The sequence below is a fragment of the Durio zibethinus genome, chromosome 15 (assembly GCF_047325235.1).
Source record: "Durio zibethinus cultivar Kanyao isolate XHJ-2024 chromosome 15, ASM4732523v1, whole genome shotgun sequence".
NCBI classification, from domain to species: Eukaryota; Viridiplantae; Streptophyta; class Magnoliopsida; order Malvales; family Malvaceae; genus Durio; species Durio zibethinus.
In genome coordinates, this window is record NC_143176.1 from 3,057,400 (window position 1) to 3,084,553 (window position 27,154).

A 27,154-nucleotide genomic window follows, 5' to 3' on the forward strand; every position below is an offset into this window, starting at 1 on the left:
ACTAGTAATCAGTACTTTGATTTGCGGTGTATTTTGATCATTTCAAGAATGATATTCATGCTCATAGCTCCAAAGAAACCATGTCACTAATCTACAGTTATTATCATTACTCATCATCGAGTTAGAACACAACAAACTAGACACAAAACCTCTTCAAAACAATCAAACGATGGTGGTTCTTCTGATAAAATAAGGATTCAAAAATGTGGTGAGTCTCAGCTTTTCAATCACTAGGCAAGGTATGATTTTTTTCTAGAAATACAAATCCTGTAAATAATAATAAAACAGAGTCGACATCCATGTTTGGCTTATATTAATCTTCATTCTCTTTGTTATTATCACAAGTATCGTTTTGGATTAAAAATAAGCTAGATGTAGAGATAAAAAGATATGTCAAACAACTTCGAACTTCTAATCCTAGATGATATCCCGGACATTCAATCTATCATAATCAGAGACATGTAACTTTTTGTTTCTTATTCCCAAAAAGAACATCAAGTAAAGAAGTGGACATCCTTTAGCCACAATCCCTGGTGCTGTGAGGCAACTTGCCAAAGGACAATGGTCACTGGATTCCAAACCCCACCAATCTGGGCCATAAGAATTATTTAAGGATTGTAAGACGAAGAACATGAGTACTCCCATAAACGCAACCCCTGCATCCATGGCAGCTGACAAGACATAGGTATGTCTAGCCCACCATCCCTTGTGCCTTTTATAAACATACCAATTGAAGAAGATTCCCACAACTCCCCAGCAAATGTAGTGCACAGCTTTAGCTGATGGCAAGCCCGCTGCACCCGTAAGGAGAAGTGGCATATGAATGAGCTTGATCCATTTTTTCTCGGGGAATTTGATCGACAGCCACCAAACAGGAAAAGGAGCAAGAAAACCAATGAGAAAGAACCAGTTCAACTGTGGATGATTGCCAAGACTTGTGAACATTCTGAGAGGGCCTATAACTCCCCATATGATTGAAGCATTGTAAAAAACATTATCTCCAGGACTTGTCCATGGACTCCCCGTTCGCAGCAAATCTGGAAGACAAATATTCTCAACAGTTGACACTAGCCACCATGTTGTTCCCAAGTAGCAAGATGAAGCAACTATAGTTCCTACTAACTGAATGTAGCATCCCAAGGAAGAAAAAAAATTAGGTTAGTAACCTATCCAAATTCAAAGTACAGCACAACGTTTATCAAATATACTTTGATAATTACCTGAGCAATGAACATTGATTTAGGTGGGATCTTCATGTAGGGACCTAATTCGAGGTCCTGTGCCAAGAAAAGAGCTTGACCCATACTAATGTAGCCATAGGTCTTGAAACATACATTAGCAAGGCGCTTTCCAGGGGTACAAATACCCGATAATCAACTCCGTGATCACATTCAGGCCTGGTTGCTGCACGACAGAAAAAATATATATAATAATAATAATATCAATGAAAGGCTTGCTATTTTTTGTTTCTTTATTCATGTTTTTGTTTAAGGTAACCATACCGTGTTTGTTGTGGCTTGAATTATGCCAACAGGTAAGGTGAAAAACAGTGCAATCCCACAAGCTAGCAAAAGCCCCCACCATGGGAGCTGCAGTTGTTTGCCAAAACCTTCACAGACGAAAAGGGAAAGAGCCAGAGTTGAAATTAAGACAACATAAAACCACCAATCAGGGACTGCTTCATAGTTCTTCATCAATCTTGTGTGTACATCACTAAATTTCTCCATTGCTGCAGATCTTGCCTTTCTCCACAATATAAAGACTGTTCTGTTCTTTTTTTTTTCAAGAAAAGAATGAATCAAGGAAAAAACGTATCAATAATAAAGAAAAAGTACTGCAGGGGAAGCTTACTTTCCATCAAACAGGGCGACATGTGAAATGCTGGCCATTAGAGTTGCAGAGCTCAATCCATAATTCAAGGCAAACACTATACTCATATAGAGCTTGCTATAGTTATTATAGCTATCTAGGTTGATATCAAAAGTTTTGTCGTTGAGAATTCTAGTAATGTTGTAGATTTTGCCGTCGGCATCATAAGTGGATGAAGTGATCAAAGGAAATCGTCTAGCTTGGAATACATTCATCCAGTAAGTAATGGGAACAAGAATATAGAAAACCAAGAAAAAGCCAACCAAGGTATTGACAATGGCAAATAATGGTGTGGGAAGAGGACTCCCCAAGAAGCAACAGTAGACCAGTCAAAACCAAAAGAGCCAATGCCAAAGCCACATAACCCAGAACCAATCTGCTGGGCAGTAATTGAATCCTTCCATATCCAGCATACAAAAGAGAGGGCTGATATTGATGGGAAAAGGTAGCCTGGAATAACGTAGTAAGCGAAGCTAGATACGAAAACAATGAGGAAGAATTGTAGCCTTGTTAGTCCTTTCTTCGGTCGCTTTTCTTTCTCATGTAATGCCCTACAGTTTAATTTATAAGTTGTTCAACATAAAGAAGAAATTATTGGAACTTTGCCTACAAATTTCTTTTCTATGGAAGTAAGGAAGTGAAGTACCTGAACAAGGACACTTGGACTAGGTTCGATGGCCACCACAAGTAAGGGGAATCAACTAGGTATTTTCTGAACAAACCAGCCCATCCATATCCAAGTAGCTGAATTTGATCAAACAACAACACATATCAGGTTTTTTGAATAATTAGTTTCCTTGAATAAAGTCAAGCTGTTGACATGATACCTGAGTAGTTTGTGCTAGCAATAAGGCTGCAACTGGATGAAATCCTCTGCGGTAAAAAGCTTTGACAATTGTGATAATATGTGTTGCATAAACCGAACTATATCCACAGCTAGCAAGTATGGTAATCAGCACATGTTCTTTCACAGGGAATGGTCCCGGATTCAAAGAGAACGACCACTTCGTGAATGGGACTGAAATTTTGGTATCAGGAAGGGTTGCAGCCATTAACCTCCCTAGTGGTAAAGCAACAATTTGTGCTGAAACTGACGAGGTACTGAGTTGATTAGTTCGATAGCTAAAGAAGTCATTCACAAACGCAAGAATGCAACAAAATAGCAGCCCAAGAAACCAAGTTCGAAATGTCAAGGCTGCTTCTGTCGGATCATCTGTGATTGGAACCGTCAATCTTACTTCCTCAATCGGACTGTCATTCACTTCTTCATCTTCTGACAAACAAAATCACAATTTAAAACTTTTACCAAACAATATTCCATCATAATTTAGCCATAAACTATAACATAGAAAGAGATTTTACCTTTTCCGTTGATTCCATGTTGATGGTTCTCAGGCAATTGAGATCGAGGGAGTGCCCCCTGCCCCACTGTTGCCATTGCTATAACTTTTCCTTTTCACAAAAATTCAGCAATAGTCTACAATCCTGTTTTATAGGCGGTTATCCTTTTCATCTTCTTGACATGCTTAGTTGTTTACTGCAAATACAATTACATTAAGTATGAAATTGCCTAAAGCACTGTCCATATTCTTGCTTAACCTGAAACTACCCCATTTACCAACCATAATTAGCCACTGAATAGATAAAGAAAGTAAAGCTAGTCTTCTTCTATGAGAAGGATTCTTTTGAGACAAAAAGTTCTACAATCTCGGAAACTATAAATGATTCTGTCAAATGGGTGGATCTTATGAGGCGTTTGGATCAAAGACATAAGCTAATTAACTTGATCTATATAATAAATTCTTATATTATATATATATATATATATATATATGCATAGAAAAAGGAGACTTAATGAAAATCAAACAGTGTTAAGTTTGTATATATTTCTAAGAAATTCTTGAAAAAGATTAGCACTAGGGCAATATGATTTTTTTTTTCCTGCAATTTTGAGGAATGTGATATATAGACAAGACCATTATTCAAACTAATTATTTTTTTATGTTATTATCTCTTGTCAAATGTGAAGCAGAGTATTATATGTAAAAACAGATATTTAATAGGACGAAGGAAAACATCTTAACAAAAATGACTAGCATGGCAATGAGCTGGAGCAAGATTATATTGTTTCTTACAATTTTTTTTCTTTGTCTCTATCTGATTTCATTTTAATTTTGATCAAAGTTATTGAATTTTTTTGGCCAATAAAGTTATTGATAATTGACCTTTATGAACAAAAAATCAAAATTTTTTTCAAAAACAAGAATATTAAGTAAAATAAAATTAATGAAAACTCTTTAAAAGAGAAACAAAATTTAATTATTTTTCCATTCTATATATAAAAAATTCAGAGAAATAAAAAAACTAAAATTTACCTCAGTAAAAGAAAAAAAAAACTTTATTCACTTTTTAAATTTTCTTCCATATTCAATTATTCATTATTTTTCCTAAGCCCAAACTCGTAAAATTCAAAACCCAAACAGAAAAACAGGCTGACCTAAATTTGGCCTCAAAAGTTTTTTTTTTTTGTCGGATTCAATTCAATTTTTAAAATATTATATAATATTATAAAAATTTAAAATTTAAAATTTGATTTAAATTTAAATTTAATTTTTTTATTTAATTAAATTGAATTAAATTTTATCGATTCAATTTTATTTTGTTTTATAATTTTTAAACTTTATATATAATTTTAATAAAAAATTTAATATATTTAAATAAATTTTAATATAAAATTATTTTATAAAAATTTTAAATATATATATACTAAAAAATTATATAATTTAATTCAATTTAATTCAATATTTTTATTTTTTATCTTTTAATTTAAAAATTAATTTAAATTTAATATTTACATTTAATATCTAATCTACATTTAAATGAAACCAAATATTATAATTTTAAACCGATTTTTAAATTTCAATTTTTTTTTACGCTTACTGTTTATACCTTGTTAGAGTAACATTTTATTCCGAGATGATGATAATAAAGGTACCCGCTTTCTTCTTTCCCTGTAAATTCTTTATATACATTACTTACATTGAATTTGATGCCTTACTGTTATATGATTTTGAGCTTCAAGGAGGCACAAATTTGTTTTGGGTCTAAAGTACTTATTAGTCATGGCCCTGAGTTTATGAATGGAAAAACTTAAAATTCTAGTTTGCATCTATCTTGTTATTCAAGTACCAATGTGATGAAAAATTAGGAAAAATTGAACTCAATCATGTCAGAAACGTATAAGAGGCCTAGCGACATGGCTTTCCTTGCAATAGCACTGCAAAAATATTAGTTTTTATCATAGATTTCATGTTATTTCATGCTATCTGACTGATAGTTATTGTTCTATCATACTGTTGCAGACACAGATTCAGGTTCTACTTCAGATGAAACTGATATGGAGGAGAAGTCAAGGGCTATTGATGAACAAAGGGTGAGGGAAGAAGAAGATGCAGAGGCAGAAATGCAGCTGAACATTAAAGAAGAATCTGATGAGTTCAGATTGCCTACAAAAGAGGTCTTCTATTGAATTGATTGTATTTTCTGTTATTATCGGTTTAATTTTGTTAAGGTACTTATATTTCCTTCCTTTTATTTAATCACTTAGGAGCTTGAAGCAGAGGAACATCGTCCACCTGATCTCGTAAATCTTCATATGAGAATAAAAGAGAGTGAGCGATTTATCCACTAATTTTCTCCATTTCATGGCTAACCATTTATGATCTAATTTGCTAAGATTTTGTTCATTTATTTGTAGTTGTTCGAGTGCTCTCCAATTTTAATTATTTAAGGCAAGAGGGAACCACAAGGAAGGATTATATTGACCAACTTAAAATGGCTTTGGGTTCATATTGTGGCTACAATGAATTCCTGATTGGGGTTTTGGCAGATGTAATAATCATCTTGTTCTATGTTTTGTTGTCTACAATACTTTTGTCCTTTTGCACTATATGGTTCTTTTTCTTTACTTTCCTGGAAGAGGGGGGAGGGGGGTTTCTATTTATCTTTTTGGAGCAAAGCTGTGCATGCCATCTCTTTTATAGATGTTTCCAGTTGTTGAACTCATGGAACTTATTGAAGCTTTTGAAAAGCCTCGACCTACATGTATTAGGACGAACACATTAAGGGTGAATTTACATTTCCCTGTTGCTGCCTTCATCTTTGACTTGTTATTTATTCTCTGGTCAATGTATAGCCATAATCTCCTTCTATATGCAGACTTGCAGAAGGGATCTGGCTGATGTTCTTTCCAAAAGAGGAGTAGAACTAGATCAATTAAGCAAGTGGTCAAAAGTAAGAGCTACCTTGTTTGTGATTTCTTTTTTAACATCCTCTATTTTTGACTGGAGTACATAAGAAATGCTGATTTTCTATTTTTAGGTTCGATTGGTGGTGTATAATTCACATGTGCCCATTGGTGCCACTCCGGAGTGTTTGGCTGGCTTTTACTATGTATGTGTTCTTTCATTGTACTTTTTTCCTAATGATGTGATTATTTAGTAAAAGTAAAATGTTGTTGCACTTTCAGTTACCTTTCTTTTTCCGCTAACAGATACAAGGTGCAAGCTCTTTTTTGCCAGTTATGGCTCTTGCTCCTCAGGAAAGGGAATGGGTTGTTGATATGGCGTAAGATACTCCATTCTGCTAGCTATCCTTATTTTTGCGCTGCCTTTTTATTTGTTGATTTCTTTTTTTACCATAGATGTGGTGTTGTGATTGAAGAAAATATTTCATGTGAACCGTATTTTAGACAACAAATGTGCTAATTATGTTTTGCAACATCTATATTGCTGCATTTTGCGCGCAGTCACTCTTTTTTTTTTCAGTTGATGTGGTTATAAGATTTGCAGACCATTCTGACATTGTAACATATTTTAATGCCAATCCATTTGATTAAACAGAAAAAACAGATTACTGAAACTATGGTTGGGGGAAGACACTAATTGATGTTAATTGCATTTGGGTTGTTCATTACTGTTTACTGTGTGGGGAGCATATAATCTCAACCACGAGTCTAGATGTATCATCAGAGACATGCATTTGCGCACTACATAGTGTATACTTGGGCTAGTGTAAAATCCTGAACATTCATATAACTACTAGGTTTTTTTTTTTTTTTTCCGGCCACATTCATATAACTACCAGTTTGTTCCCCCTCTTGGTAGCCATGACGCCTGTCAAGTGCTCCACATTTATATTAGAAAAGGATAAATTGCTTCAACTGGGTTTTGCGGATATAAACATCCATTAAAAATAAAAACCATCTTTAGTAATGGCAGTCGATATTTTCTGCCTCTTGATTATAATTGTGCGTGTTGCAGAGCTGCATCTGGTGGTAAAACAACTTAAATTGCTGCGCTCATGAAAGATGGTGGTATGTTATAGTCTATGTTTCATTCAAATTGGAGAATATTGCCTTTGTGATTTTCTATTTTGTTTTATTTAACTTTAGTAGTTTGCCTGTCCATGTTGAATATTTTGTCTCGTTGGCTAAGCCGATAGTTTCCTCTGGATAATTTCTTTAGAGCTCAAAGCGGTTACATGGTCAATTAAGGGAATAGGGATTAAGAGAGGTAAAAGGAAGGTCAATTGGGCTGGATATTTTGATATGTTCACCACATTGAAGAGAGCCATGGACTGATAGTGTCATTTTCCTCTTAGTGGGAAACCATATTTGCTAACTAAGCTATTGTCCTTAGGCCAATTTAGTTGTATAATCATAAATAACTTTTATAGTTGTGATATGCTTGTTCAATATATCTTTTACAGTTGTTTTCTGGTATTATGACCAGGAATAATTTATGCAAATGAAATAAGGGAAGCATGACTGAAGTCACTTACGCAAATTTGCATCGCATTGGGGTGACAAACATGATAGTTTGTAACTATGATGGGAGGGAGGTTAGCATCTTTCTGCTCCTCATAAGAATACAATACTAAATATGATAATTTAACAAATGTGATGTTTCAAGTTCATGGGCTTCAAAAGCATAATGTGTTGAATCCCTTTTCTTTCCTTTTCTTTAAGTGCTTGATTTTTTGGGTGTCTCAGATTAGAAAAACAAATTGCATGGACTTCTCCGTTATATCTTTTTTGGATGGTATGCACTTAGTAGACAGAATGGACATTGTATGATCCTTTGTTTTTTGTCTTAACGTTCAGCTTCCCAAGGTTTTGGGTCAGAATTCAGTTGATAGAGTGTTGTTGGATGCCCCTTGCAGTGGTACAGGAGTAAGCGTCTGTTGTAATCTTTTGGTGGATTGTTCTCTGTTTTCTGCTTGAACTGAATGATCTCTGCTTTATGGCACAGGTTATAACTAAAGATCCATCTGTTAAAACCTCTAAAAGTTTGGACGATATACAAAAATGTGCCCATTTGCAGAAGGTATGTTCTTTCTGTGAGCTTTTCTCCTTTTTGGTTGTATTTGGGAACTATGATAATCCTCTTGAGTTCAAAGTAAGCAAAAGGGGAGGAGTTGATCCTTTTGTTATAAGTATCTCTTGCATTTGCCAAATCTTTTTGTTTGTAGCAATTGATACTTGCTGCTATTGACATGGTCAATGCAAATTCCAAATCTGGTGGATACATTGTCTACTCGACATGCTCCATGATGGTTCCAGAGGTTTGTTTAAGGATGCTCTTCTGGGTTTCCTACCATGCACATTTTGTCCTCTCCTTTTCTCATTTAGAACCTGTATCTTTATAGAATGAAACGGTCATCAACTATGCACCTAAGAAGAGAGATGTCAAAGTAGTACCTTGTGGACTTGACTTTGGGTGTCCTGGGGAATGATCAGTGTTTTTCATTTTAACTTCCTCTCGAACCTGACTGATTTCTGTATCTAATGTTATTTCCTTTCTTTAACCATATATATTCGATTTAGGGAGCATCGGTTTTCTACATCCTTAGAAAACACAAGGCGGTTTTATCCTCATGTCCACAATATGGATGGATTTTTTGTGGCTAAGGTATATATTGAACTTAAAATACCAAATCTCATTCACCCTAGGTGATCTCAGTTCGAACACCTTTTGCTTACTGTTTATTTATTTATTTATTCATTTCCTCTTGTATTTCTTTAGTTGTAAGAAAATGAGCAATGCTAAGAAGAATCCTGTAAATTCTGAAGATTCGGAAACATTTGAGCAACCTCACAGGGTGGAGGAGATGGGTAGTAACGAGGACAATAAAAAAGAGCTTGAACAACACTTGAAGAAACAAGGCGCCAAAGGGAAAAAGAAGAGCTTAAAGAAGAATGGGTTATCTGAAAATGGAAAGGTAGAATCACCTCCAACATGGAAAAAGAGGGAAAGAACCTCCAACATCGAAAAGGAGGAAAAGAAAATTCCCATTTAAAGAGGAAATCTCTAAAGCAAGGTAGATGGCTGTCTCAATCCTTCTAAAAGTTGTTTCTACATGAGGCATGAGCTATATGTAGATTAGAAACCATGTTCACTTTTTTTGATCTCCCAAACTTTTGAGGGGAGGAGAAGAGAAAGGCATTGAGGGAAAAAAAGCACGCCAGGAAACAGAAATGGTATGATCTAAAAGTGGATGTTCACTATTTGTATTATATTTAATCAAAGTTTTACACTCATCAAATCAATGACACAGAAAATATGTTTGATTTTGTGTTCAAATGTATTCTTTTTCATGTTTTTGAATTCATAAAATTTAAGTAAAAAGTAAGTAAAAATCAAACAAAATCTAGAAGAAGCACGGAGATTACATGTCAAATAATCCTTCCTATAGTCAAAGACCCATCAAAAATTAATTTTGCTAAACAGTTGTTACCAATCTATGGGTAGTTTTAATCAGGACATGAAAAATTGCGTATGCAAAAGAAATTGCTTTAGCATTAACTTATTTTCATGGGAAGTTAACTGTTGATTAAGTTAAAAATCACTTTAAAAAAAGGGCAAAATCTTGCGAGTGGTGGCGTGGCAGAGCATTTGTTTTTCTTCTTCAGAATCCTAAAACCCTCATCAAACCTTTTTCTTCTCTTCTTTTTTACAACTGAAGTCATATAAACCTCAACTTTCTCTCTCTCTCTCTCTCTCTCTCTTCAGTTCTCAATCAAACCCTATTTATAATCGTAACAGCAATACCTGAGGAGCAATGGCTGGAAAAGAAGAGGGGAGAGGAGAAGAAAAGAAGAAATTTTCAATTTGGGATTTGCCAGATGTGCCAAAGGGTCAATTACCACCACACCTTCAACTCCAAAGAAGTCGTGTTTTATGCAACAAGGATGCCCCTATTCATGTATTTCCCTCTTACCCTATTCCTTTATACGTAACCCATTATAAAGCTCGTCTTTCAGTTGACAAGTTTTTAGAATAAAAGTGATTTCTTGGGGTTGTTTTCATTGGTGAACAAAAAGAATCAAGCTTTTTCCTTGTTTAGAATGCTTGGAGACTAGAGCCTCTCCATTGATTTTGATAAAGGTTTTTTTTTTTTTTTGGTGTTAATTTTAAGTGCTATCTATCTTGTTCTTTCTTAAGCTTCCGAAATTTGTGGATTTCATTGTGTGTTAAAACTAAAAGGCTTATGTTTTGGGACTCCTGGTGTTTGTAGACAGAGAATGTTCAATAATCTGGTGCTTATGCATCGATGGGAGTTGATAATAGTTTACGACTTGATCATTTCTGCAACAACTTTAGAGTAGAAGTGGTTCGAATCACTGAAGAGGACATGGAGTTTGATATGATAGGTATTGATGCAGCTATTGCCAATGCATTCCGGAGGATCCTCATAGCTGAGGTCTGTGCCTTTTTGGAGTACCTCTTTTAGGTCAATGATGAAAAGGATATTATTGAGTGCTATTAGCAAGCTATTATACACCATGTTAGATTGCTGCATATTGGTTGAGCTGGTAGTATTATAACTGATTTTGCTTGTAGCCTCTAACAATGGCAATTGAAAAAGTTCTCATTGCAAACAACACATCAGTGGTCCAAGATGAACTTCTTGCCCATAGGTTGGGTCTTATTCCAATTAGTGTTGACCCAAGGCTTTTTCAATATATTTCAGGTTTAATCCAAATATTTTCTCTAGTTGATAATTTATCTTCTGGAGAAGAAAAAAAAAAGGAAATTATGGAGTGTCCCTTGGGGCATTTGCTAATTCTTTCTGATCGTCTCTTTTAATTGTAGAAAATGATCAGCCAAATGAAAAGAACACCATTGTTTTCAAGCTCCATGTTCAATGTAAACGAGTTAGTCCGCGTTTCACAGGTATGGTTTTGTGCTTTATGTATGAAACATAAAGCCTTCTACTTAAATGAAAATTAATCAGTCTTTCCTATTTAGCTTCATTTGGCTTATTCTGATGAGATGAGATGTGTAATGCAGTTAAATCGGGTGAATTAAAGTGGTTGCCTAATGGGAGTGAACTGGTTAAGGAATCAAGAAATGCAACTTCAGATTTATCATCTAAACCTGAAACTTACACTTCCTTCACTTGCAGCCAAGATACCATGCCAGAATTTGCCAAGAACCCTATTGCACCTAAGCATCCAGATATTATTATTGCTAAACTTGGCCCTGGACAGGTATGTTTTACATGCATATCTTCGTTTTTGTAACTGCTTATAAAACATGTCTATATGACAGATCATGCCTTAGGTTTAGATCTAACCTCTTTGTTGAGCTTAATGCGGTGCTAGCAGATTGAAAAGGTTTGATGTACTGTTTCTCACTGGTTCAGGATCTATTTTGGAGATGTTAGAAGTTAATTTAATTCTTGCTGAAGTTTTTCAGTGTATTAAAACTTCCTTCCTTTTCTTTAGGAAATTGAACTGGAAGCACATGCTGTTAAAGGCATGGGAAAAACACATGCAAATGGTCCCCTGTGGCCACTGCTTGGTATCGGATGCTTCCTGAGGTGAGGATAGACTGTAACTGTAGATCTCTTCTTTATTAAACCTTCTTTGTTTCTTTCCTTTCTTCTACTTATTTTTTATGATATATAATTACAATCTGTTTATATATATATATTGGACGAGTATAGGTTATATTATTGGAAGAGGTTGAAGATGACCTTGCTGAAGATCTCAAAAGCAAATGCCCAATAAATGTATTTGATATAGAAGATCTTGGAAAAGGTGAAGTAATCTTGTTCACTATGATTTGTTGTCTATATGGTGTAAGTTCTGGTCATTATCTTTTTCCCCCTATAAAAGGGTTTTCCAGAAATCCTATATTGAATGTAGATTATATTCTTATAATAGTTGGGTCGATAGCTTTTTGATTGTGTTGAGTGGTTCTACTTGATATGCATTAACATGTGAAATTAGAAGATCCTTTTTTAGACACATTTCCTGATGAATAATTTAGCTGCTAAGCAGGTAAGAAAAGGGCGACTGTAGCAAGGCCACGAGCTTGCACACTTTGTAGAGAATGCTTAAGAGGTGAAGAATGGGAGAAACGCGTGGCACTACATCTTGTTAAAGATCATTTCATATGTAAGTAAATGTAGGGCTACTTTAAATCTTTTACTTGGATTTTTCTCAAATTATTTCTAGATTTCTTTGATGCCATCGCTTGGTTAATATTTTTTCAGCTATTTCAAAGAAACCTAAGCTTAGGCACAGGTTCTTTTTCAAAGAAACTTAAGCAGCAGCTACAAGCTTTATATGAAAGTTCTTTAAGAACTTTGAGTTCTAATTTATGGTTCCTTCTCTTTTCTAGTTACTATAGAATCAACGGGAGCTTTACCTCCTGAAGTGCTATTTACTGAAGCTGTGAAGATTTTAGAAGACAAGTGTGAACGTGTGATAATTGAGCCCTCATGATTCTTTCTTATATAGTTACTTAGGATGAGAGCAGTGGACTATAAAAATCTCTCTTGCTATTAGAATTTGAGGAGATTTTCTTGACTGTTAGTATATCTTTTTTCTTTTGCATCTTATGAATTGGGGTGGGACGAGGGAGGCAGATTGTTTGATTCATCAAAAGTGAATTTTGTAAGTTAATGTGTAACGAGAGCGATTAGTGGTGATGAGCTTTTTGCATTTTGCTCTCGAATTCTATAGCTGTAATACAAGGATCAATGGCTTGATCCTATGAAGTAGCTAATTCATCAGCCCTCAGTGGCATGAACTCTGTAACATTAAATACTAAATTACATCATTTTTCAGAAGCTCATCTTCCATGCAAATTACGTGATGCATCAGATCTGATTGACTTTCATTAACACAGGGAATAATTATCAGATGAATTACTCAGGTTTGATATATAGCAAAAATCAGTGGCACTAATGAATTCTCTGGCAGAAAATATAAAGATGAATGGTTGGTAAGGTGATTAGTGATCCATCTGTAATAGAAGTAGATTTTTTTTTAACTAGAATATATTCAAGGAAAAAATGTCAAAACAAAGTAGCAAATATTTTCCTGGATAATCTATATAGTAATGAAAGGGACATTGATTTTTAGATTTCTCTTACTTTTCCATCTCATTCAATGTTTTACAATTTACTAAAATTTATATAATCGGAGTGCACTACTTTCATATACACTTCAATGATTGTGTGGTGTTGGAGAGGAGAATGAGATATGAGAAAGAAAACGAAACATGTACAAGGTAAAGAACACAAGGGCCAAATCCGAAACAATCTCATTGTCAGTTCCAGACAATACCAATGAACATTGGACCACCTAAGGGTTAGGAGAAGAACCAGCTTTGAATAGACTCAAATCCATTATCTCACAGTTTAATTTCTCCTAAAACATAATTAAAATGTGAAAGACTGAAAATAATAATCTAGACCGGACCCACCAGTTAGGCAGGGTCAAAATGGATTGAGTCTCTCACTTTGCCTTGTTCTTTTAATTTTTTAATCTTTGTTTACACTAAATTCTTTGAACTAGACCATCCAAGTTTATAGACTTTTTGAAATTATGGAGGGTGAGAAATTGACAATTAAACCAAATGGGTCAGTCCCAAAAATTTTACAATTCTCTTGAAATGACCCTATGCAACAACTGCTTATCCCACTAAAATATAGATAATAAAACAGGATAAGACAAGCCAATAGATGCACAAATTAGAGATTAACATGAAATGACAAAATTTGATTTTTTATGTTTTAGAAGGGACATCATTAGGTATCTGTCAAATCAGATTTATCAAATTTGTTTTGTTTACATCTCCACGATAATTCGATAACAAGAACCTTGTGGTTCTCTTGTAATTGTTTATTTATAAGCAATCTATCTAGACATCACTAGTTATTTGCCAAAGATGACTTTAGTGGATGTAGCACCAAATCTAGGACTAGCTGGTTAGGTCTTTGATTTTAAAGCATTCCAATTCAGTGATGCCAGAGGGTGTTAAAGCTGGAAATGAGAGCTATATTGAACATGAAAACTATGAAAATTAAGGCCATTATTTTCAGGCCACCGCAATTCTCAATTCTCATACAGATATTCTGTTGGAATCAACGAAAGATTCAATTGAAAAAAAACCAAAAAAAGTTAAATTTGCACTCAAAATATATAAAATCCAACAAAATTTAATAAATCTATTAGTCAATGGAGGAAAAAAACTACCTTTAGCATTTTTTTTTTCCCAAAGGAAGTTCCTACCAAACTTGAGTGGGTAACTGTCCACCCAATATAATTAGAACTAGTAAAAGAGGCCCACCTCATCTGAATCCTAGCCGTCTAATCTGATTCATCATAGGCTAATTAAGTGAAGCAAAAAATTGTCCATGATATGCCCAAAGCTTGCTCATCAGTCATCATCAAGAGCAACCCTTAAAGGCAAAAGCAATGCTGTTTGTTTATAGACCACCCAAACTCAAAGGAGGCTGAAACAATGACCCTGGATCATACCAAGAACATGGTTGGCATTAATTTTAAAGATATGACTCCATAAAATATACAATACATGCTGTCATGATTTAAGATGAAAAAAATTCTTTTACAAAAATGAAAAAATCTATCTCAAAGATAAATGAAAGAAAAAGGGACTCAAAAGCCAGTGGTGAAGACAGGTTGGAGCCCTTTGAAAGCCCATAAGTGTTATTTTTCTTGTTGGATTAGGACCATTGTTGTCGTTTGAGGGACATAACAAAATACAGGCATTGAGATAATTGAACCACCCCTCCGAAAACAAAAAAGCCTTACTTTAGCTTTGACCCTTCTTCTCTCTCTATCTTTTCATGTAGACCCAGCCTCTCTTTTGACACACTCTCTCTCAAAAGCTCTTCTGTTTCTCTCTCTTTCTCTCTTTCTCTCTTTCTTTCTTCTCTCGCCCTCCACATATTTTCAGGAAAGAGTAAGCCATTTAATTCTTTGATTCTATCTCTCTACAGTAGTTCGTAAGTGAATGGGAGAGAAAGTTGGCTTCTTTTTGCTTCACTGCTAAAGCAAAGGGCTTTCAAAGCTCTGATCTTTGAAACTATATCAGGTACTTCAAAGTTTCCTTTTTTTTTTTTTTTTGCTCTTAGCTTTTAACCGGTTTTATAATTTCCTTACTGGGTTTTTTTTTTTTTTATCTTCTACTTTGTTTTTTTTAGCACATAGGTGTTAGTGGGGTTCTGGATCCAAAGGTGGGTCTTTTGTTTTTTTGAGAGATCTTTATGAATCTTCTTTACTTTGTTCTTATCTTCTCTCTGCTTTTTTTTTTTCTGTGTTTAGAGAACTATGAATGACTACATTTTTCTGTGATTTGATTGATTTCTTTAGCTCCTTTTTATTTTTCTGGTCCTTCGAATCCTGGTGATTAAAAAGGATTGTATTTCTAGGTAGTTAGCTGTTCTCCTTTTTACTACGATGAAATTCTTAAAAGTTTTTTCTTCTTTTTTTTTGTTGCTTTTTGGAGATAATCTTGATCTGGTTCTGCATACAATTCTGTCTGTTTTAGCCACTTTTCATTGCTTTTTGAAATTTTCCTATTTGGTTTTCTGTTTATCCTTAATTTCAGATGAATTGATAAAGTTTGTCCTGGTAAAGATGTACTTATGGCTGCCAATTTTTGGATTTAATATTGTCTGGTTCTTCACTTAATCTTGAAAAGGGTATCGCAATGATCTGGTTTTGATATTTAATTTATGGATCACCTGGAGTACAGTGTCAATTCTAGGTTCCCCTAAGTTTTTGATGTAATAAATGAAGCGACTAGTTGTGATTTGTTGATTCTCATTTAGGTATACCATATATTTGAATACTCATGGTTGTGAAAATTTTGTTTGCCAGTGTGACTTTTCTTCTCTTTCAGTTGTAGAAATCAGTTTGCTGTTGATGGAGTTGAAGATGAAAGTAACTAAGATTGCTAGCTGAGGGAACCGTGCATCAATGATTCGGGGTAAGTGGTGGGTTTGTATGGTCCAATCTATGTAACAAGTTTGCCTTCTTTCCATGGCCTCAAAATCTGGTTCCAGACCTTCCCCAACAATGCAAAGGAAACCATTTGGTAGCCAAACAATGGAAGGGAATTTTAGTCAGCCTTCTCCTATACAAATCACCAAGACAGTCAAATCAGAGCTGGTTACGCCAAAGACAGTACCTATGAGTGTGCAGCAAGATGCATCCAAACAAGATTCTGTTGCAACCAGAGAGGATATAAAACCACTGAAACCTCATAAATTAGAGTCCGTTGAGCTCTTGACAAAGAAAGTAGATTCAGATCTATCCTTGGGTAATCCCGAAGAAGTTCCAAATAATGTTGGTTCTGAAGTGAGTCAGATTGGCGTGTTACCAGAAGCTTCTGCTGAACAAGAAAAGAAAGCATCAGAACATGGAATTAATTCAGCTTCAGCTAAATCCAGTGATGGGGCCTCGAGCCTTGTCAAGACTAGTGGAAGTGCCAAAGTTGGTGATCATCCTGATTATATTGAGAGTGGTAAGAGAAGTATGTGTAGAGGTAGCACGAGCAGTGATTTGAGCGATGAAAGTACGTGTAGCAGCTTAAATAGCGGTATCAACAAACCTCATAAAGCAAATGATATAAGGTGGGAAGCCGTTCAAGCTGTCCGAGCAAAAGATGGTGCATTGGGCTTGAACCATTTCAGATTGCTGATGAGATTAGGCTGTGGGGATATTGGAAGTGTCTATCTTTCAGAATTAAGTGGAACAAAGTGTTATTTTGCTATGAAGGTGATGGACAAAGCTTCTTTAGCAAGTCGTAAGAAACTTCTTCGAGCTCAAACAGAGAGAGAGATACTACAATCCCTGGACCATCCCTTCCTTCCAACATTGTATACCCATTTCGAGACTGATAAATTTTCATGTTTAGTAATGGAGTTCTGCCCTGGGGGTGATTTGCATACACTACGACAGAGACAACCGGGAAAGCATTTTACTGAGCAAGCAGTAAAGTATGAGAATTCCTCCTACTTATAACATCTATAGAGTTAAATGTGGATCGAGTTTCTAAAATATTTACTTACCATTTTTATCTTTTATTGGTATTAGTTTTGCCGTGTTGACATGCCTCATTGTAGGTTTCACTGTTATAACTGATAATAGGTCTATGAACCAACAGACAGATGAAAATAGGATTGAATTAGCACACTGCCATATAGGTTGTCATTTCTGGTGCATGGTTGGAGGTGCAATCGTTTTGGAACTTACACATAGTGATTGTTGCTGGTTGGCATGTTGCCAATATGTTTGAAACTAGGTCTCCCCTTTTATTCGCTTCTAGCTGAAAAAAATTAATTTATTGTGATAATTCCAAAGGGTTAATTGATGACCGTTCTAACGTAGACTTTATTTATTTCCCATTTACACATTGCTGAATCTGTGTCTTTGAAGTATTGCTTCATGTTAAAAGGTTGAGTTGAATATTACTTTGAATATTTTCATATTAAAAGGGTTAATTGATGATTGTTCTTCTATAACATAGGTTGAAACCATTTTCTGATAGTCATTGCTATGGTTTCCTTCAATATACAGGTTCTATGTAGCAGAGGTTCTCCTAGCTTTGGAATATCTCCACATGCTTGGTATTGTTTATCGTGATCTCAAGCCAGAAAATGTTCTTGTTCGAGAAGATGGACATATAATGCTTTCAGACTTTGACCTTTCCCTCCGTTGTGCTGTTAGTCCCACACTAGTCAAGTCATCCACACTTGAGTCTGAACCGTTGCGAAAAAATCCAGTTTATTGTGTACAACCAGCTTGCATTGAGCCCTCCTGCATCCAGCCATCATGTGTGGCCCCTACAACATGTTTTTCACCTCGCTTCTTTTCATCAAAATCCAAAAAAGACCGGAAGCCCAAGAATGAAATGGGGAACCAAGTCAGTCCATTGCCCGAACTTATTGCTGAGCCAACCAATGCTCGCTCCATGTCATTTGTGGGAACCCATGAGTACTTGGCACCTGAAATTATCAAGGGTGAGGGACATGGAAGTGCAGTTGACTGGTGGACTTTTGGGATCTTCTTGTATGAGCTATTGTTTGGTAAAACTCCTTTCAAGGGGTCTGGGAATCGAGCAACCCTCTTCAATGTTGTAGGCCAGCCCTTGAGATTCCCAGAATCACCAGTGGTAAGTTTTTCAGTCAGAGATTTGATAAGGGGCTTGCTGGTCAAAGAGCCACAGCATAGATTGGCATATAAGCGAGGGGCAACAGAGATTAAGCAACATCCCTTCTTTGAAGGTGTAAATTGGGCTTTAATTCGATGTGCGAGTCCACCAGAGATTCCAAAACCGGTTGTGATAGAGCAGATCCCAGCCCCCAAATCATCAGCTGGTGATAAAGCGGCTGCTGTTCCTGCTGCCAATGATCGGAATAACTATCTGGAATTTGATTTCTTTTAATTATTCTCAGAACCATGTTCCTGTTTGTTTTCCTTTTTCTATTTGAGAGAAATTTAGAGTTTATGAAATGTTGATGATGTGCAAATTAGGATTTCTAGAATGATAATGATCACATGCTTGATGACTTAACTTTCACATTTGTATTTGCATAAGTGAAAACATCATGTTGGTTCTGCAATACATCTTTTCATGAGAATTGTAGCATACTTGAAGGCTATAGTCTTGATTTTCTCCAGGATGTTATAAAAGGATCAAATATTGAAAGAGCTTCTAAGTGTCTTAAATGATATCTCTTCTGCTCGTCTGTCCTTCAATGTTAGAAACTCAATTTTAAAGTTAATAATTCAAAAAGAAAGACATCTCAGCCAATATACAATCACAATCATACACAAACTCTTCACAAATTCAACTTAATTATGGACACAAGGTCTGGTCTCTGTTTTTTCAATTTCTCCCACTTCGTTGGACTGCTATCTTTTCCTTTCTTGCCATGGTCGTAATAACTCCTTAACCAGGTCATTTTGACGAGAGATAAAGCTTGAATTATCACAAGGCTTGGAACTTTTAGGACAAGGTTTTAACAAGGTTGTTAAACTTAAACCTTGGATACATCATTCATATTCATGTTTTTAGTCATGTTTGAGCATGATTTATCATAGATTCAACTATCAAGTGAAAACTGGTAAACTCCTTTAATGGTTTGTTATACCAATAATTGGAAGATTAAGGAAAGTTGAGTAGCTAAATAACCATTCGATTAAAAAAAAAAAACCCCCTCCACTAAGTTTATCCTGCCATATGCTTTGAATTGTCTTCATGAAGAAAAAACAAAGCACTGATTGAAACCAACTCACATTACAAGCCAAGCAAGATCCTGTTTCACATATATCACATATATAGTTGTAGACATTACAATCTGTCATGTTTCAATCTTCATCTGCCCATTTCTTTCAGATTGTTTATATATGTCAAAGCTAATTAAGAAACAAGGAATTTCAGAATAATGGTCGGGGAGAACATGGAACCCAAATCCAATACATGTGAGACAGTCACATGAAGATTGAGAAAATAGGCAAATAATGTCAAACTGTGAAATATTTTTGATTGAGCAAGCAACACATGTGAACATTCTTATTAGCTTATTGAAACTTGTTCCTCATTTGTATTTTATTTTTGAGATTTTGGTGAGTCTAAGCAAAAGCAACAAAGCTTTAGCATCAACAGTTTTTTTAGTATGATTCCCACATGCCTCTCCCTTGTTTGGCAGAATCAGAACAGTTCTCAAAGCAAGAAACATTTTAAAAAAAAAAAAAAACATGTATGATATGAATGATACTTCAAAGAAACTTCCTGGACAAAAGATGAAGAATAGTTTCAACCCTTTAAAAATGGGAAAAAATGATTATTTATTTTACCAAATTTGGGAATAACCCTCACATTATTTTATGTTTCTTTGAGAGTAAAGTCCTTCAGAGCAACCATTTATCAAAGTCTTTCCCAAAAGTTGAGAGCATTTAATAATTAGAAAGAGAAGAAGAAAAAGTTGGAAGTGACAAATAGTTCCTAGATTTTGGTTTCTGGAATCAACTTTATTCTTGCATGCCTTGGATTTTAACCTTTTCTTTAATTTGTTTGTGATAAAAGCATATCAAAGATATTGATAAGAAAGGGAATTCATGCAAAAAATGAGGGAAAAAAGTAAGAATTCTTTTATTGGTAAAGAAAAATAATTTATTTGTTGGGGGAGAGGGCCACCCATTTATCCAAGGTTGAACTAAAAACAAGTAGCATGGGGACACATGCTATTTGAGATGTGCTAAGGGAAGAAACTTCAGGCAAATAAATAAATGAACATAACATAAGAAGAAAAAATCTCATAATAATACACTTTTTCTTTTTAATGCAATGATGGATATCTTCCACTTTGCTTAAACTTGATTTTTTTTTTTTTGTAAATAATTTTGAATGTGTTTTCACATTTGATTTTATATTCAAGATTTTATTTTTAATTTTTTTAATTTAAACTTTAATTGACAATATTAATTTTTTATTCACAAGAATATTATGACAATAATATTTTGAAGATTACATATAATTAAAGGAAAATAATATTCTTTGTTATTAAATTATTCAAGGGTGGGTGCTTTCAACTTTCTCTTTTAGGGAAAAAATTAAATTTTAAAACCCAAATATTTTTCATTTACAAAAAATAAAAAATAAAAAATCCAAATTCGTTTTATTTTTAATCATTCATTTTCAGGTAGCTATAGATGCTTTTTAACAGTATCTTCTAAAGCAGCTGCATTAAGAGAAAAAAAAAAAACCCATGTTTCAATAAAGTTTCACTTTTTATTCCTTTTTTCTTTATCTAGAAAAAGTTTTTTCCTTTTTTGATTTTTCTCTCTTTCGGTGATTCTTAAGCTTAATTTTTCGAACTTTAAGCTATCAAGAGACCAAGAGGGAGAAAGTAAGGAGAAGTAGAGCTATTGTTTTTCGTTAAAGTTTTAGTTTTTGTTATCAATTTTTTTTTGCGCTATTTTTAGTTATTTGTGAGAAAGGAAAGAGAAGAAGAAAGAGAAAATGAACAATGCTCATCAAGAAGCTATCAAGCAATTTATGTCCTTGATGGAAAATGGTGAGATTTAACTATAAAAGAATGGTTTTTTATATTTTCTTTTTTGGATTTCTTTTATTCTATTTTATTTGTTTTGATCTGCAAGCACTAACATTTTTATTTTTTAAAATATTTTGGGAAATTTGACTCACAGTTGATGATAGAATGAAGGGCACATTTCAGGTTAGTTTTTTTTTTTTTTTTTAATTTCTTTAATTGGATGCTGAGATGAAGACCTGAAGAGAAGAAATAGAAAATTAGATTTTTTACTAATAATTGAATATGTTTCTCTCGTTAGTAGCTGTGGACGTGATCTGAGTGCTTAGCGGTTTGTAATTTCATGTTTAACAGTTTTCTTTTCTTTGTTGGTTCTGATCTATCTTTTGCTTGATTTATCTCAGTTATAAGCTTTTTGGCTCTTTGAAGTTCTAGTTTATTCAATTTGGAACTTTGTCTCTTCTCACTGTTTTACTAGTTTCTGGGATAGTAACATAGTTGTGTAACTTGGCAAAGAGTTACAGAAAAGCTTAATAGCTACTTGCTAGTTTGATCTTTTTGATCAGATACTGAAACATGATGCTAGCTTTTTAGTGTCATTCAACAGTGAGGTGGTACAGTGGAATTGTAAGATCATCTTAAACATTTGTAGAGTTGATATTTAAATATACAAGGTGGAGATGAAAATTTTACTAGTGTTACAAAGTATTTAGAGCTAAGTGTGGCTTGCAGATAAATAAAATTCTTATCATAGGATTTTCTTTCTCAGTACCCCCTATTTTTTAGGAACGTGTATCATACTGTGGTCTGCCAAAATATAATTTAAAGTTGAATACCTTGGTCTGCAGAACATGCACCATGGGTATCCGGCTGAAACTTTAGTGCGGTTTCTCAAAGCGAGAAATTGGAATGTTCAGAAAGGTCATAAAATGGTGAGACTTATCGTGTACACTTAAGCTATAATAAAATGTTGTGCATCAAAGATCCCATTTTTTCTGTTTATTAATTCCTAATTTGTTGTCTGCTCCAGTTAATTGATTGCTTACATTGGAGAATACAAAATGAGATTGATAACATATTAGCAGTGAGTTTTTCCATCACACACTAATTGATTTGTAATATTTTTCAGTTATAATATTACAAAATCATGCTGTTGAGACAGCATGATTTATTGTGAAATTGATAATTCTTCAGAAAGCTCATTTTACTTTTTCATTATGTAGAAACCAATTATCCCCACTGACTTATATGGAGCAGTGCGAGATTCTCAGCTTGTAGGATTGTCGGGTTACTCAAAAGAGGTATTTAAGTATTTCATTAGGATCTATCTTGATATTCATATTTATTGTTGTTCTCTTGCAAGTTGACCGACTCATTTCTGTTTTGCTGTGCAATACGTAGAATATACTGCTATTAGCAATCCCTTTCTTTGGGAGGAAAACTTTTGTTACATTCAAAAGTGCTTCCTCAGTGATTAATTGCCTCATGCCTTCTGAAATTTCCAGGGTCTTCCTATCATTGCTATTGGCGTTGGGCTAAGCACATTTGATAAAGCATCTGTAAGGACATCATAACTTGTTCTATTTTTAAATTTGGCTTTTCAGCCTGTAGAATTTGGTTTGATGTTTCAAACTGCAGTTAAAAGAAATCATCCAAGGACTTGCTATTGAGCTTTTAAACCATTGAGCATTTAAGTAGCAATATGTGTTTTAAAAAAAATTAACTTTTGTCTGGTATAACCTATTAGGACAAAGCAAGTTGTGTTCCCTTTTCTGGAAATTGACCATGATATACAACAATTCCACATTCTTTTTCTTCTTTTATGATCCTTTTTTTTCAGTCTTATGGACATGCTTTATTAATAATGCTAGAGGACTTGGATAATACTTTAAAAAGTGAAATAAATTAGTTGTGGTTGGGTGGAGAGCATCTTGTTGCACTCTAAGGAGTATGTATGTACTTCAGCCTGCAGTGCATAGAGTTGTTTCTGTGACACTTATATTTGTAATTATTTTGTGTTCTAGGTGAATCACTATGTACGGTCACACATTCAAATGAATGAATATAGAGATCGTGTAGTATTGGTGAGTATGGACTCTGCCTATGTGATGTTTGTCACCGATGTATAACCATTTTTGTATTCTAACATGTTGGTTTTGTTACAGCCTACTGCCACAGAAAAGTCTGGACGACATATTAGCTCATGTCTGAAGGTTTTGGATATGACTGGCTTGAAGCTTTCGGTGTTGAACCAAAGAAAGGTACATTTTAGTATCATATAACCTTCTTTCTTACCATCTCTTTAAGTGCATTTCTCTTCTCAGCATAGTTTTCTTAGTCATAAACTTAACCACCACCTGATGTCACATGTAACTTGATCTTTGTGTATGAATTTATCTTTTCCTGCTTTAATAGCATTATACATCAGTCTAGATTTTGCTACTATGTTCAACTTTGACTACTTTTATAGTTGATTATGGCCAACTGTTATTTATCTGTATACCATGTATAGGTTGTTATGAGATTCTATATGAAATTCCATAAATACTTGGACAGGGATGATTGAAATGTGAGTACTACTGAAGTTTAATTCTATCTCAGTATGTAAATTATCACAACTTTTTCTCAACTGAAGCTGGTCAACTGGAAATGGAAGCTGAGATGGGTAACTAGTATAAGTAATTGGCCAGCTAGTCCGAATTTTGTACAATGGTAAATTATTTTTTTCGCCTGATGATAGATCTCCCGTTTTCTTAAGAGGAAGAAGGAGCAACCAAAATAAATAAATAAGACTAAGAATTGTCTGCTCATTATTGTGCCAATCCTCTTTCTAATACTGATATGTCTCATATGCTGTTTGCTAATGCAGCTATTGACTACTATCTCAACAATTGATGACTTGAATTATCCTGAGAAGACAGAGACATACTATATTGTCAATGCGCCATACATATTTTCGGCATGTTGGAAGGTTTTTATTTTTCTTAATTCTCTCTTTCTTTCAAAATAGAAGCCTAATGCTTTTCTGCTAATGTTGGCAGACTGTAAAGCCTCTATTGCAAGAAAGGACAAAGGGGAAAATTCAGGTGCTTAAAGGTTGCGGAAGGGATGAGTTACTGAAAGTAAGAAAACCCATCCACCCTTGTTTGTAAAACTCTCTTGAAAGCATGTTTTCGTTTTCAAGTATTAGCAATAGCTTCTTGTTCTTTAAAAATCACCACTTTGACTCACAGGTCCATATTGTTTCATATATGCTCCCATAATCTGAAGAGAACTGTTGTGAGTCTTTCGTTTGCATTCAACAATTTTAGATAATTAGCACTTTCGATTTTACAAAGGCTCACTTGTTCTCAGCTTACTGTCTAGAAACCCACCCCAACCTCCTTTCATAGTTTTGTGCGCTGTTTTAATCTGATGTATGAAAAGATAGCTTTATTGAATTGGTTCTCGTGGTAGTTCTTTAAATCAACATGGATAATGCAATGTATCAATTGGTATGCTTGTTTGATTTTGTTGCTTAAGCATTTTGCTCATTTTTGCTATCATTTGTATATATAGATGAATCATGTTTTTGCTTGCTTTGACCTGATTTCTTGTTCTGCTTGATCCAGCTTTGTTAGGATTATTAAAACTTTTGTCGTGTTCATTCCAACAATGCAGATAATGGATTATTCATCCCTTCCACATTTTTGTAGAAAAGAAGGTTCCGGATCATCACGTCACAGCAGCAATGGAACCATAGATAATTGTTTCTCATTGGATCATACCTTCCATCAGCAGTTTTACAATTACATAAAGCAGCAAGCTACGCTTATAGAGACTGGTTTGCCAATCAAACAGGGGTCAATTCATGTAGATTTTCCTGAGCCAGATCCAGAAGATACCAAAATTGCAGAGACCATTGAATGCGAGTTCCACAGGCTTGCAGACCAGAATGGTCTATGCAACTCATTAAATGGCCTTAAAGTAAATAGAGATTAGATTTTAGATAATACTGGTTACATAATTGTTGCCAATGTGTTAGAAAAGTCAGCACACTGACAACAAAAGGCCCGTCAACTACTTTGGAATAGGATGCAGGCTTGGTAGATGGCTAACACTTGATATGCCAACTTAGGGTGGATGATAGGACATGTTTTGCCCAAATGTCTGTAGAAAGCATGACCCTCCCACTCCTAATTGCTTCTTGAATAATTTTCTTGTCAGCATCCTCTGAATATTTCTCAAACACATTGTAAAGGCTGTTGACTATTGTTAAGCATGTTGTTGACATGCAAATGCTGGTGTATCAGGTTGAGCTTAATATATACGACTGGCTGATGATGATATGCATTAATGAAGGATCTGCTGCTTTATGCGGCAGCCACTCTTACATTTTGATGGTCAAAGCTGTCATACATGAAGGTCAATCCTGATAAATTTTATGAGTTTTCAGGACTCTTGAAGCAGAATTAGCCAATAGAGAGCTACGTTAGTAAACAAATGAGACTGTCATTATCATGCTGTTGAAATAACGATAAGCCGTTTTACAATGGGTAACATCATCATTCCCTGACATCTGATGCAAGTTCTCATCCATTTCAATCCCCTCTACACCTTCACATCAGTTAATCATTTCCGAATTTTAAGGGTCTCGGACCAGCCATTGGAGACTTGCCATGTTGAACTTTGACGTTAACATATCTAAATTTTCAGTCATTAACTGGGGGAAGAAGATTGGAATATGCCTACTGATATGTGGTTGTCAGAGAATGCGAAACAAAATTCTTGAAGCAACATAACGAGCACAAAATTAGCAAATGCAAGAACTCAAAAGCACCCTCGCAATGTACTTTGAACATCAAACTCAAGACGGATGTGAGGGTACTCCAAAACATCACATATAATATAAACATGCAAATATCATATCACATTTCTAACTTAGCTGTTTATAGCAACTATAAGCAACAGCAATTGATGCAGCAGCACAAACAACAGCAAGGGGAGCATATGTATCTTCACACTCCCAGCTTTTGAACTGTGATTGGCGACGAAGATGATGATGGGTTTGTAGGGAAAGTTAATGATTCTTCTCTTTCCCTGCTACTTGACACCATTTCAAAGGCACAAAGAGAGAAAGAAAAGGCGAGATAAAGGAAGGGGTTTTAGGGAAAGGAAGAACGAAGGGTTTTTGGGAGAGGAATTTTTTTGGTCGAAGTCCAAGAAATGGATGGTTGGCTTTTGAGAGAGAGAAAACTATGTTTTTTTTTTCTTTTTTTTTTGAGGTTTAAGTTCCAGAATTTCCAGTGGTTTGGGAAAGATAAGTTTTTTTTTTTTTTTTTCTCTATAGTACTAAGTTGTGTAGAGGTCCTTTTCAGTTATTGAGTTCATGTTTTTGTATTTTTCTTTTGTTACGTTAAGAGAACAAAATCATAGTATAAGTAAGAAAAAGAGAGAAAGTTTGATTCGAAATTAGATTTTTAATATGTCTTCAAACTCTTTGATCATTAAACTAAACATTTGAAGACATGTTTTTGTACTTTTTCTTGTTTATGGGTACTTTTCTTCGTATTTCTATGCTAACATCCAATTTTTGGGACTATTCTCTATATTTTCTTTTAAGAGCTAATGTTTTTGTACTTGTATTGTTAAAATAGGCTCTTTTTTTCCTCATATTCTGAGTGAATTTTCAATTTTTGGGACTATTTCCTCTTTTCAATTGTGTAGAGAGTAAATCATACGTGGTCTTGAGGGTTTTTTTTTTGTCTTTATTTTCACAGTGATTCATCTAAATAGAATTCATTGAATTGCTTTTATCTGTCAAAATCAAGTGTTAAAGAGGAATAATGATTTTCTTTTCCACTTCCCCTCCTCTGCCATTCATATCAACCATTCAATTACTAAAAGAGATTTACATGATACA

At 34.5% G+C, this 27,154-nt stretch overlaps 2 protein-coding genes and 3 pseudogenes across 7 annotated transcripts; 4 read left to right on the forward strand and 1 right to left on the reverse strand.

Moving 5' to 3' along the window:
- Positions 1-345: 345 nt before the first annotated feature.
- LOC111301885 (oligopeptide transporter 1-like) lies at positions 346-3,307 on the reverse strand (annotated as a pseudogene).
- A 1,538-nt stretch (positions 3,308-4,845) lies between these two features.
- LOC111301887 (26S rRNA (cytosine-C(5))-methyltransferase NOP2B-like) lies at positions 4,846-9,512 on the forward strand (annotated as a pseudogene). Its single transcript, XR_016328030.1, has 16 exons — positions 4,846-4,860; positions 5,207-5,386; positions 5,477-5,540; positions 5,627-5,760; positions 5,913-5,996; positions 6,088-6,162; positions 6,250-6,321; positions 6,422-6,495; positions 7,191-7,243; positions 7,662-7,770; positions 8,033-8,101; positions 8,181-8,255; positions 8,401-8,493; positions 8,578-8,840; positions 8,955-9,249; positions 9,355-9,512. The product of XR_016328030.1 is annotated as a 26S rRNA (cytosine-C(5))-methyltransferase NOP2B-like (transcript).
- A 225-nt stretch (positions 9,513-9,737) lies between these two features.
- LOC111301530 (uncharacterized) lies at positions 9,738-13,011 on the forward strand (annotated as a pseudogene). Its single transcript, XR_016328031.1, has 9 exons — positions 9,738-10,134; positions 10,447-10,632; positions 10,773-10,902; positions 11,025-11,105; positions 11,223-11,422; positions 11,660-11,754; positions 11,881-11,974; positions 12,218-12,334; positions 12,561-13,011. The product of XR_016328031.1 is annotated as an uncharacterized LOC111301530 (transcript).
- Positions 13,012-15,058: 2,047 nt separating this feature from the next.
- LOC111301534 (serine/threonine-protein kinase D6PK-like) lies at positions 15,059-18,847 on the forward strand. Of its 3 annotated transcripts, XM_022897280.2 has the most exons (4): positions 15,059-15,284; positions 15,394-15,426; positions 16,095-17,193; positions 17,774-18,847. In XM_022897280.2, exons 3-4 carry the CDS (start codon positions 16,235-16,237, stop codon positions 18,639-18,641), a joined length of 1,827 nt encoding a protein of 608 aa, XP_022753015.2. In that variant the 5' UTR covers positions 15,059-15,284; positions 15,394-15,426; positions 16,095-16,234; the 3' UTR covers positions 18,642-18,847. The 3 variants fall into 3 exon arrangements, with proteins under 3 accessions (XP_022753015.2, XP_089600474.1, XP_022753014.2); XM_089744348.1 differs by lacking the exon at positions 15,394-15,426 and having other exon boundaries at positions 16,073-17,193; XM_022897279.2 differs by lacking the exon at positions 15,394-15,426.
- Positions 18,848-20,938: 2,091 nt separating this feature from the next.
- On the forward strand, positions 20,939-25,588 carry LOC111301535 (phosphatidylinositol/phosphatidylcholine transfer protein SFH1-like). 2 transcript variants are annotated; one of them, XM_022897281.2, is made up of 11 exons: positions 20,939-21,276; positions 21,410-21,438; positions 22,101-22,184; positions 22,283-22,336; positions 22,476-22,553; positions 22,758-22,811; positions 23,277-23,336; positions 23,418-23,513; positions 24,122-24,223; positions 24,294-24,374; positions 24,913-25,588. In XM_022897281.2, the coding sequence occupies exons 1-11, from the start codon at positions 21,222-21,224 to the stop codon at positions 25,231-25,233; spliced, it is 1,014 nt and encodes a 337-aa protein (XP_022753016.2). In that variant the 5' UTR covers positions 20,939-21,221; the 3' UTR covers positions 25,234-25,588. The 2 variants fall into 2 exon arrangements, with proteins under 2 accessions (XP_022753016.2, XP_022753020.2); XM_022897285.2 differs by lacking the exons at positions 22,101-22,184; positions 22,283-22,336 and having other exon boundaries at positions 21,072-21,276.
- The last annotated feature ends 1,566 nt before the right edge of the window (positions 25,589-27,154 follow it).

Coding starts and splice junctions, on each gene's coding strand:
- LOC111301534 (XM_022897280.2), top strand. CDS start 16,235: ATGGCCTCAAAATCTGGTTCCAGACCTTCCCCAACAATGCAAAGGAAA. Junction 17,194..17,773: donor TTTACTGAGCAAGCAGTAAA/GTATGAGAATTC, acceptor TTCAATATACAG/GTTCTATGTAGCAGAGGTTC.
- LOC111301535 (XM_022897281.2), top strand. CDS start 21,222: ATGAACAATGCTCATCAAGAAGCTATCAAGCAATTTATGTCCTTGATG. Junction 21,439..22,100: donor GAATGAAGGGCACATTTCAG/GTTAGTTTTTTT, acceptor CTTGGTCTGCAG/AACATGCACCATGGGTATCC. Junction 22,554..22,757: donor TGTCGGGTTACTCAAAAGAG/GTATTTAAGTAT, acceptor TGAAATTTCCAG/GGTCTTCCTATCATTGCTAT.